The 12,832-nt window shown below is 35.9% G+C and overlaps 1 protein-coding gene across 2 annotated transcripts in view; it reads right to left on the bottom strand.

Moving 5' to 3' along the window:
* The window catches only part of vn (membrane-bound neuregulin protein vein), a 271,457-nt gene that overhangs the window by 28,998 nt on the left and 229,627 nt on the right, over nt 1-12,832 (bottom strand). Inside the window, exon 5 of one of the 2 annotated variants that reach the window (XM_046620013.1) lies at nt 9,357-9,415. In XM_046620013.1, coding sequence (XP_046475969.1) covers nt 9,357-9,415 — 59 coding nt within the window. Of the gene's footprint in view, nt 1-7,577; nt 9,416-12,832 lie in introns of those variants that run through there. The other variant, XM_046620004.2, reaches the window with a different exon arrangement.

The raw sequence follows: 12,832 nt of genomic DNA, 5'->3' as shown, positions 1-12,832 counted from the left end.
CATGCTCGGTGACCTAAGGGCTTGTACACTTTTGTAGTTTTTGTTTTAAGATTGAAATTAAAAATCTTACAGTGTATATATTATTTGGTACAAAATAAAAATGTAAACTGAAAAAACGAATATGAAGTATAAATGTTGATCTGAATTTAGTGATGATTTTATGTAGTTTCTCTACGTGGCAGTGATGAAGAATTGAAAAAGTTATGAAGAAATACACAATAGACATTCTCACAACAAATGTAGGATTTGTTATACAGACATAAAGACGATTTTTCAAATTCTAAGTTCTTACAATTTTCTACGACGAGGTTGTTACACACATTTTGCTGTTTCGTATCGGATGTTACATGTTACGGTAGATGGAATGTCGCATGCGGTTAATCTGAATATGACGTGAAAATAGTCTGGATGTAGTTCTAACTTGGCAGTTAAAAGGTCTGATCTAGTGAACAGTAAGATTAAAGATAATGAAATGAAAACGTGAAATTTTGCTTTCATTGAATTTCTAAAAATCAATCAATGCGCCAGTTTAACGAGTTTTCAATTCACATGGTTCTCAGTCACGTTACATTACAATGACGGTAAAATTATTAAATATTATCAGCCTCAAATCGGTATTCAACCTTTGAACAATAAACGCAAACTGCAGACGTGAGAGGGAAGAGGAAAAAGTAAAAACAACAATTTTACCGAATGGTCTGGAATCGCGCGTGACACTTCGGAATTATTCAGATAACGGTCGCGTGATGGGACACGACAAACTAAGAATGTTCGAAATCATGGATCCATTTTTCTTGCCGTGATTTATCGGTAATCGATTAGATCGCTAATAAGTCCGTTACCTATTCAAGTGGTAATCGCATTGCGAATGTGAGGCGCATTGAAAATTCTCTCTGATATTCACAGTCAGTACTGTGGATCAAATATCACTTGTCACAGGCCGATGCAACGCGTTATCATAGATCGTTCTATATGCGCGGATTATTTAATCGCCGTAACTCGTTCAAAAGAAAAATTTGCATGTCATCCTCTATGCTCGCGAAACAAAATTATGAATTTTATAGTTCATTCGAATTTATTATACGCTTTGGTTTCTACCTAGCGATGATTCCATCGCAATATCGCATTAAAAAGAAAGTGTGCAGGTAAAAGGATCGCCTCGATAAAATAACAGTAATGGCAGATGATGGAAAGATATTGTGTGTATTTGATTGACTCGAATCACAACGCGGCATTGGACGAAAAATAAAACAAGATCAAATTGTGAAACTATCAAAAAATTCATTTAGTAGAACCAAAAATTTATTTGTTCCAATTGAATCTCGTTGCGTCATCCATATTGGTACGAAGTAAATTCAATTTAATAAATGAAATATAATCACTTCTTTCGCCTGTTGAAATTGGAAACTGATTCGTTCAAAATAAATAAATATATTTGCAGTCGGGCGATGAGAATAAAATAAGAAATGGCAAAACAATGCGGCGGTTTTTGAAAAATGAAGATAGAGATGAAATGAGGCGTGGAAAGATTATGTTATACACCGGATGGGATTTTCGTGATCTTGAAAGTTACTGATATAGGTTGGTTCTAGTGAGCATGCGATTAGTCGAGGCTATTCTCTTTTCTAATAAAAGAAAAACTTTTCGTAACTTCTCGTAAACTTTTGCTGACCCTTCTCATCGTCGCATTCTGCCGATTTCGCGATTTGCTTCTAAGGAGGAAAACTTTTCTCGCGGGCTGTGTTGGAGGAAGGAAGCGAGAGAGCAAGAATTGAAGAGAGAAAAGATCACACACACACGCAAAAATAATCCTCTGGTCAAACTTTTGCCCAATCGACATGGTCGCTGATCGTATGATATAAAACCCTGACTTTTGCAGAGATGTTCGCATACTAGGGTCAAACCATTGTTCAATCAACCAAACGAGGGTGATTCAAATTCCATCCAAATGTCCTATCTCAAGTCGGAATTCAAGCTCGAACTCATTTGCCGATTAATTTTAGATTTAATATTGAAGAGAATATTAGATAATCGTGCTGCTGATGTCATGCCAGCTTAGTTAAGGATTTATGGCTTGCTCACCGGGATGGGAATCATATCAAGTTTTATATTTTAAATAGCACCCTCAATCTTTTTTTTTCATCAACACGACTCTTTAATACGACTCTTTAACAAGCGTTCCTTCAGGGAACACCTACACAGTAAAAAAAGTAGGGGACAAAAAAAGGTAGAAAAGAAAATTACTCCCGTAGTTAAGTGTAATAATATTGTACTTTTCTTTGTCCAACGAGAGTTTTTCTGTCCCTGTGGACTCGACCTTCCACCACTTTCGCCATGAGGCTGAAATTCGAAATTTTTGTACAGGTTGCAGCGTATGAGTAAACGTGATATGTGAAATTTCTCTGTTTACTAATTATTTGTTGCGACTCAAAATTTTCGGCCATTTTTTACATTTCGATTTATTGAGGGCTGAATATATATGTTATTGCATTCGAGTTAAGGATTATGCTGTTCAATAATTTACAAGTCAATTTGTACGAAAACATACGTGTATGGATTTTCATCCTCTCTGCAACCCTCTTAATCACCCATTCATCTTAAAAACAAATAATGGGTATATGGAGTTTATCATTGCATGACTATAAAAACACAGGAAGAAACTGTTTTATCGACGGATGAACCTCCATTACTCGATATGCTCATGACAGTTATATCGGTGCTTTCGAATCCCTCTAAATCCGAACAGATATTGCAAAAATTCATATTCAAATGGTGCATCAAAAGGACTGAGCAACGTTCCAAATGAATACCAGGAACAGAGATTTAATAACGGAGCATTTACACTGGTGAATTTATCCAATGGTTGCATTTACGTAGTTAAAACCCAAATCGGAGATAAACGCGAGTGGCAGGCATTTTCGGGTTCAGATTGACAATGAGCAGAATTTCGACCGATCCGGATTAATAACGACTTTGCACAATGTATACTTCAAAGAATGTTCTAAAATTAGAGCAACTTGGGGAGTTTTGACGTCACCGTGATTATTGAATGAAGAATCGAACTTTTTATTCATTTCATTACGAAATAGTCATAAATTGAATACTTAATCATTCGTTATGTTCGTACGCTACGAAAATCTCTTCAAACATATAAATGAACAGAAAATACTAAAATCACAAACAAAAGCTTAGATATCGATGCTTCATTTTTGGACAGTTAAAAAATGGTTGAAAATATAGTGCATTGGACGATAAAATACGATAACTTACGACTGTCTCGTAATAAAAAGTATCGATTTTTGGCCAATCAGCCTTCGTAATCATTAAATATATTCGGATCACTCGGAGTCTTCACCGTTCTCTATTGATTAATAAAACGCGACATAAATGCTCGATACGAATTTTTCTGATTCCGGATTCCGACCTGCACCAGCAGCGCAACAGTAAACTGATTTTAAGGCCTGGAGGTAGAGCCGTTGTAACATCCGACGCCTAATGACTGACCACCGCCGTCACACGGGTTGCTTTTTGGCTGGTTACACGTTCAACGCCTCGCTACGATTGATTCCTTTTCGATAATTACGCGTTTGATTGATTGTTTACCGTTGAACCAGATGACAGCGTCACGTCGTTCACAGTTCACACCGCAGGCTTGGAAAGTGGTGATTGACCGCACTTCTGGCTCTCGGATTCTTTGACGCGGGAGTGGAGAGTGATAAATATCCAGCCTGAATTGACGGCGCGCGTACAGAGTGCAGATCATAAATTTTTATCAACGTTTGCCGGTTTTTTTTTTTTTTGTATTTTTTTTCTCTTCTTCTTTTTTCCGTTGCCTCCTCAACCGCGCGCGATACGGTTTTATCACTGCGTCGTGGACGCTGAGCCGCGGACCCTTGTTAGAAAGAAAAGTGGACCTTGCTTTGGCGCCGAGGGCTGGTGCCCATTAATCACGCTTAAATGAGGCAATTTAACGATAATTAACTGCGAGTGAGAAAAGTTGTTTCCATGGTGAAATATATACATATTCGGTTTCTCTTTTTTTCCATTTTTTTTGTTTTTTTTTTTTTTTTCGTCATTAGTTTCAAAAGTAGAAGAAATAAAATAAGTATGGAAAGGAAAAAACAAATAGCAAAGAGGGACGGACAGAAATGCTACACGGAAGTATCATCTTGCTGTGACTGTATTGACACTAAAATTTGCTGGTCCAAGTGTATTTATTCTTTTCGTGTAGTTTTACTCATATCGCGAAACGTGTTATACCGGGACAATCTCTTGAAACTTGAAAATCAACCGCGCATGCGCGAGTTTCATCGGCTTGCAAACTCTATTTCTGGCGGCGATGTAGTTGATACGAATTTTCGAGGTTAGAATATCAAATAATTCAGGTGGTGACTCGAAATGGTTTGGGAAGCATTTGTTATTGGATCGGAAAGTTGATTCTTCAAAGAACGGTCGGAACTTAATGCTTATGCTCATTGAAAATTCAAACGTACACAAAATGTGTACGTTGGCCCCCCTGCATCGCAGACAATAATATCGCTGCGGGAAGATTTCGCCGACCAATGAGCTTGAATTATTTGGCGCATGCGCGGTTGATGTTCAAGTTTCAAGAGATTGTACCGATATGTGTAATACAATACACGTGTCGAAGGCTTCGTTCCTTTGTACGTTCGTAACAGATAAGGTCAAATACCAGTGAATTGATTTCACATGAAACTTGGATCTATCTTCCGCGTTTTATGTATGTTGCACCATTTTATTCAGACGGAAAAATCAGGGAATCACGACAAATACGTAGACCTAAACCTTCGAGCTTGAAAGTCCTAAAAATTACCGCGAGATGGCATTACCTTACTCGTGTGATCAGTGTGCGACAGTTTTCCTAGATGGCGTTGTTTCGCCCGTTTTACCAACCGTTGCCAAGTTAGCCAGACGGCGCTGCACGCTTCGCCTAACAAATCATTTATGCAAATGTACGATACGTTCGATTGGCAAGCACAATTCAATTTGGTATACACGGGTCGAAAAAATGTGTCGACGATGATTGGTTACGTCGTTACATGAACTAAAATATTATATGCATAATACAAGCGGCCTGAAATTGTCGAATAATCTTCAACGAAAAGTTCGAAAATGCGCGGAGCAAAAGCGTGCAATTTCAACACTGGAATCTATCACCTGACTTCAGGGTGATATTTAGCAGATCGAGTTATTGAACATTAGGTAGCTTTGCGGCGAGTCTCAGGTCTTGGGCGGGTCAAATCTTTCTTTATATTTGGCGAAAGTCCACGACCGAAGTGTTTCGGGATTTTCCAAAACTTATCGCTCCTCGGCATTCATATTAATGCACATCGAGGTGGAAGGGAGAGACAGCCGCTTGACTTTTGCTCGACGTGAAAAGTTGGGAAAGCTTTTTTCCGGATGGGAAAGAGGCAGCGGCCATAATCCGTTAGCTTTAAGACCGGCAACCGTTATATTTCGTTTTCCAATCTCCGAAAAGCTCCAAAGCTTACTGCCGAACTTTGATTAGAGACGTAATAAGAGAAATATACTTTTTTCAGCTGGTTTTATATCGACTGAACGCGCGTCTTTTACGAGGTGGTCACGGTGTTTTATGAGAACGTTTTATTGCGGCTAACGTTATAGGACGGCATGGCACACGAGGTAGGTAGTTGTATCTATACCTATACGCGCGATATCATCCATGTAGAAATGTTATGTTTCCCTGGCGGTAATTGAAAAAAAAAAAAGGAAAGAATTACGATATGAAAGTATAACCGTCCACTAATTTCGGTTGAAGAAATCTACCCCGCATACGTCACCAGCGTCACAAATATTATATTATTTACTTAGGTATCGCAAGTGTGAGAAATTGCCACGTTAGCAATAACTGGGAACCTGACTGTATGACGCAGTGAATTCTTTGACGTTTTTATCGATTTCGCCAAGATTTCACACCGTAAATTGCTTCTGAAATTTTGATAATCGTGAATATAACGTTGATAATTCTCGAAACGCAAAACGTGAACGCATCAGAAGTAATAATAATAACAACAATCGTGGAATATAAATGAAAGGGGACATGAAAAATGAAAAATGAAAGGACGGAAAGAGATTTTAAACGAATTTAAACGTTGTTTTCCTTTTGCTCGTAGTTGGACAGTCTGAAATGTGTCACCGGGGAACTTTGTCCGTCAATTCGTTGGAGGGTTATTAATTTTGATTAGTATGTGAAATTGGAGTGATTAATTGTATGATGTATTATTACAAAGACGGTATTGAATAAAGATAAATAAATGAAAAAAATTACCTACCTTGCAAAAGATGAGCAAATAAATATAAAGAGAATGTAAATCCAAACACCAGGAACCCAGGTCAGGTTGTATAATGATATTGTACGTATAAAATATAGAAAAAGAATGATAAAGAGGAAAATCGTTTGTTTTGAAAATAATTACACAGGCTATCATTACGAGTTTACCTACCAAAATCCTTCATTTGTTGTGAGCGAATGATTCGTGTGTGTATCTCTGCGTGTCACAATTATATACATTAATAGATAAACATAGGTAGATAGTATAACCATTAACCATATAATAATGAATAAATAATTATAATATTTGAATTTCGAAACGTTTAATAAATGAAAAATAAATAATAAATATGACAAGGACAACACAAGGTAAACAACAAAAGTGTTTGCCGAGGTGAAGATATGACGTTTAATCAATAATTAATAAAATAATGAATTAAATAAATAAATTAAGAAATTCCCTTCTTCGATTGCTTCTTACTTCTTTCGTTCTTTGTCTTTGTGTGAGTTCTTTTTTTTTTCCCTTCTTTTTTTGTGTTTCTTTTTTCCACCGGTTTTTATACACATATTTATATATATACATATATGTATAGGATTCTTTGTATTCGTGTGTATATATCTATACATAAATATATATGATATAATGTAAAACGTAAAAGAGGGTCCCGAGACTGGCGGAGCACAGCGCGTGTATCCCTTGCAGATATTGGACATCTATTAAGAGGTCTCCAAACAGAATGCTATATATTATGTATTATACCTTTTTCACACACGTGACCGAGTTGCGAAAAGCTCGACCGAATTGCAGCCGGTGTTGGTTTACGATACACAAGTCCTACAACAGGTCGCGTTCTTAATTTTTTATTTTTTTTTCTCTTTACTTTCACTCCGCGTCGAACTATCGCATCGTCAAAAGCTATTCGGCACCACGTATATTTTTACAACAGAACTATGATAGCGGTACCGCGTATATTTTGCGCATCAATTCTAGTCAAATGAAAAACAAAAACAAGATTGTTCAGAAACCCCTCAACTCCGTACACCAGTTTTCTTTTTTCGTATTTCCTATTTATACATATCCATTCTGTTTAACTGTACCTTAAACCTCTGCTGTTTTGGCTAGCCTAAAATAATTATTACTTTAATTTATTTTACACTATTATTAGTATTAATTATGATTATCGTGATTATTATTATTATTATTATTGTTGTTGTTGTTGTTATTATTATTATTAATATTATTATTAATATAATTATTAATAATATTGTTATTAATATTGTTATTAATATTATTATTAATATTCTTATCATTATTATCATTATTATTGTTATTACGATTATGATTACGATTATGATTACTATTATTATCATAGATGTTGGTGTTTTTGTTGTTATTATTACTATTATCATTATCATTATTATGATTGTTATCATTATCGTTATTATGATTCTTAGTGTTATTGTTATTATTATTATTAATGTTCTTGTTGTTGTTGTTGTTGTCGTTGGTGCTGCTACTTCTGCTTTTGTGTTCATCATCATTATCATTATTATTACCATTATTACTGTTATTGATGTTGTTGTTATTATTATTACTATTATTAATATTATTGCTATTCTTACTGTTATTACTATTTTTACTATTGATATTATTATAATTGTTATTATTTTTGTTGTTATTACTACTACTACACTACTACTACTACTACTACTACTACTACTACTACTACTACTACTACTACTACTACTGCTGCTGCTACTAATAATAATCTTATTATTATTATTATTATTATTATTATTATTATTATTATTATAATCATTATCATCATCGTTTTTATTTCTTTATTTTGCCCAGTGAATCTTTACGCGCTTTGTCTGGCATTCGTCTTAAGCTTGACAGTTTTCGTATGCAGTGATTAGAGAACAAATAATTAAAATTAAACATTGCAAGATTATAAGATTTTTCCCAATTCCAATTCCTAGCTTGTAACTTTACCGTAAAAACGTTCTTACTATGCTCGTTATATTTTCGTTCTGTCTCTCATCTCAAAAATTATCAGTCTGCCGCGTAATGGATCTTTCAACGCGATGTAGAAATCCATAAATTATATATATCCTATATATATATATATAGCAATCTTCCGTGGATGTAAAGTATATTTGCGTTTAATCTTACAATTAAGATAGTCGCCGTTCCTGATTTTATATTTTTTTGTCTATTGTTATTTGTTTCCTTTCTTGATTGTTTTAGACCAAACCGAACGATTGTTGATATTTCGTTGATGATAAAAATTATGCGCGATATTCACCCAGGCACCGGGGGCGGTGAGGGGCGGATCGGGGGGGGGGGGGGGGGGAGGGGGGAGAAATAGGCGCGGACGGTGAGGGGGGGGGAAAGGGGGGGAGGAGGGGTTCTTTGGTATGTTCGCTATAGAAGTAATAAAAAAATAAGACCCACGCAGATTTTCAAACGGGCCGTCGCGTCGTTCGCTGCAGTTATCGGTAAATTAACAATCGATCCTTGCACAATTGCCGCGTTATAATTCGGTGTAGAAATATATTGTATAGTGAAAAGTGCATCAGCATCGTGTAAGGAATTGAAACAATGTTAAAAACTTGTATCGAATCAATCGTTATAAGTGTATTATAGAGTAAGGTTGTCGTTAAATCGCGCGTGATGAGATTTTCTTATTCTTCTCTGTCGTCGACGTCGTTTGATTTTATCCTGTTATCAATCGATTTATCGACATTATTATACATGTAACATTTCGCTAAAATAATCTTATTAATTTCTCTCTGACTTAACTCTCTCTTGCGAGAGAGTCCGACAACGCGGGCTACCCGTTTTTACAGAGTCGTCGTTATATTATCCTAATTCGCGTTTCGGTTTACTAATTGCAGTTGGGAGGGAGGAAAAGCAGTTCGTGCATGGGCCTCAATAAATTTACGACTTATCGGACCCCGACACTTTATCGCTAGCAGTAGTACGAGGTTGAGAGCCCGAGCTTGCAGGAAAATGGTCCTCTGTGACGGTTGTACGCACTTCCGGTGCTTGTTACATCCTTGTTCTCGCACCGGAGGCCCGTGAAACCCTCGGCACACCTGAAACCAAACAAAGTATTCCGTCAGATAAGGATCTTTTTTTCCAACATAAAATTCATTCTACGTACTATCCGCGATGAAAGTCGCTTTAAAGACTCTGGTTGACCAAAAGTCGGCACTTGTTGTCGATTTTTAACACGAGATTCTCGTGTATTGAATACTTCTTGAATTATTACGTTCGTGAGCTACGAGGATATCTTTAGAAATATAGTAATTAAAAGTGAAAGATTAAATATCAATGCTTAATTTCAAATTGCTTACAAGAGGTTAAGAATCTGGGACATTTATTCGGTTGCGCTTTACGAAAACTCGTTTTATTCGAAGGAATCTTTTTTAAAAATTCATTGAAACATTTTGTTCTGTATCGTGTTGGCATTGTTGAATATTAAATATCATAACATTTCACCGATATCGATTATAATCAACAAATAGCAGTATTGATTCGATTACCGAAAAAAAGAAAATCTGTTTCCGTGACTTGGTGAAAAAAAAAAGAAAAGTCTTTTGAATGAAATCAACCGAATCTGGTAAATTTTTAACCTTTGGTACAATTTGAAATGCGTATCGTTTCAAGAAAATCGTTTTCTCCCATCTCAATATGTTACTCTTTTTGAATAGTAATAATAAAGTTTTTCGACGTCGGTTATAACCACGGAAAAAAATTATTCGTACTTATGTAACTGATGAAATATTGCGTATTGTTTTCCGACCGAGTATTTAATTCGAGATTTTTTCAAGTTACTTGGAAAATTGGCGTTCTCCGTGAGCTCGGAAACCGGCGTTAAAAAAACGGTTTCAGCAAGTAAAACCACAGCTGATGAAAAAAAAATATTGAAAAAATATCAGTCCATTTTGAAGTTGAATTTAATATATAAACGAAAATGGGAACAAATGCAATATAGTCAGACGTATAGACGTCGGCCGAATTGTCATGGAATGCCCCTTGTGTATATTATACGCGTATAATTAAACTTTGCAAGCTCAGCAGATTTTTTTCGGGGCATCAAATAACTCGGTGAAATTTATATCGGCCATAGTTCATGCGAACGTCAAAAAAGCAACAAGAGAAAAAGAGAGAGAAAAAAAAGATCTGTTTACTCAGATGATGAACTGTACAAAACTAGCGTGCGGCGATAAAAATGATTTAGTCGTTCAGACATGATAATGTATATAACGGGATGGCGTTTCACGTTGGTGAAACGTTTCAGAGGGAGTCAAATCGCCGCCATCGTTGGCTCGTGGAAATCAAACAGTAAGCATTACTTACAACATTACTACCGAAGCTTTTGCCGTCGTGCTTTCAGGCGGGCGGAAAAATTGACGTGAAAGAGCCTAACGGCATAAAAAATGATTTCGTGAGGTTATCGAGGCGGAAGAGTCCGATGGAAAGATCGATCGTTATTAGCGTTGTTTAACCGCGACCCCCGACCAAGTTGGCCAAATAATGGCGATATTGTGACTTTTATTGTTACACGGTGGATGTGCCGCAGATTAATCACATTGAATAATGACGAATAAATCGCTTCGTCATTTTTTCATTCTAGGTATTTTCTAACGCTGAGTGCTTTTTCGAATCGTCGTCGCTTCGAAAACAATAGGCCGCAGACTTTCTTCAAGCTGTATGAAAGTTTGTTGCTTATAATCGTTCTCTTGCTTCACACCGTACTTGAACTACGTCGTCGAAATTGACAAGCTTTCGAAATTTCTTCTCCAAGAAATGGTGACCACAAAAACTTGTGAATTTGTCAATACTTTTAGAAATATTTGGTCATTTTGTAGAATTTTATAAGCGAACGTTTTTGTCGGCTGGTGTCTTCTAGAATTTTTCAAATCTACCATTGGATTAAAGAGGAATCCTGAATCTTGTTAATCCTTGGATAGTTAAAATTATCAATTTTCATGTTTTTGAGGAATAGAAACTCGGACGTCAAATCCAAAATATTTCAGATCACGTATAAAAATTAGAGTTTCTTATTCATCCCCTTGATCATTTGACACTTTTACTGACTTACACACGTCATATCTTTTTAACACGTGTATAGATGATGCGTTTTTTTACAAAAGTCCGGGATCAAATCACATTAATTAATAAATTGAGAATTGTATGCAATCAGGAAATTAATACAATACGTATATTTTTTGCGATACATTTATAATATACTATTAATTAGTATAAAAGTTTGAAAATCACTTTTCCGCCCGATCTTGATTTTCATTGTTCATCGCTCGTAAAAAGATTACTTTTGTCCCTGATTTTAGATGAAGAAAAAAAGAACCCACAAATCGTGCATGTGTTATAAAAAGGAAATTGACCGTCGAGAATTGCAATCTTTTTCGTGCTGCTAGCAGTAAATAAGCATCAAATACACAGTAACTTGTGATTTATTTATATTTCCGAGTGAATCTTACAAAGTTAAAGTTCTTCAAGTAATTGCAACGGCGAATGAATAATGATTACAATTTTAAACGTGATTTGCGGCAGCGAAACATTTTTCTCCGTGTATAATTCCAACGAAAGTCGTGTTTGGAGGACGAGAAGAATAATTTATAATGAGACTTTCTCTTGAGACCAGAGAGATGTGGAGTTGAAAAGTCGGAACGAGTTTAAGGGTGGCAATTGGCCAGTCGTATTATCGCCTGACGGGGGTAGAAAAGCTGCGATTGGGCCGCAGAGAAACGATTGTTTTCAATTCTCTGAATAGCCTTCGATTTTTGTCGGTTAAATAAAATAAACGGCGCTTTAATTGAATAACGCTAATCATTGCCTGCATACCATTGTTTGATTTTCAATTCAGCCACGCGTTGTCGAAGCAATAATAAATAAAAAAAAACATTCAAAGATCTCGAAGTGAAATGATTTGTGATTTTGCAGAATAACATTTGACCACATAGGTTCTTGATTCTTAGAATGTTCGCTTCAAGAGCTTGCGTGAGAAAATAATGAAAACACGTGTAAGGTAGTCGGATAAAATATAATATTTCTACAAATTATGTTTGTCTCGAAATACGAACCGCGGCTTCGTGAATATAAGTAAATAACCCAAGGTATAAACTTTATGCCAAAAGACACTTCGAGCAACGCCCAACGTTGACGAAAATAGTTTCTTCGTACTTCTTTGTTTAAAACTATGGGTTACCAACAATAACAGGGTTCGTACGCTTTTTGGAACCCGAAATTCCCTGACTATTCCAGATGTTCCAGCCTGAGAATAGGATTTTTTTCAGCAACCTTCCAAGAAATATGCCGCTGATTAATGACAATTTTTTTGCACATCAACATGTACTAATACCTCCAGTATTACCTAGTAATTAATTTACCGTCCGACTACTAATTTACAAACAACATCCAGCGATTTTCAGTAAGAAAAAAAACGAATGGAGGTTCGATATCAAGTAACGTACGTGTAAGAACGATTT

The sequence above is a fragment of the Neodiprion pinetum genome, chromosome 1, assembly GCF_021155775.2.
Source record: "Neodiprion pinetum isolate iyNeoPine1 chromosome 1, iyNeoPine1.2, whole genome shotgun sequence".
NCBI lineage: Eukaryota > Metazoa > Arthropoda > Insecta > Hymenoptera > Diprionidae > Neodiprion > Neodiprion pinetum.
Note: the sequence above shows the minus strand (reverse complement) of the source record. Positions and strands in the feature narration are given on the sequence as shown.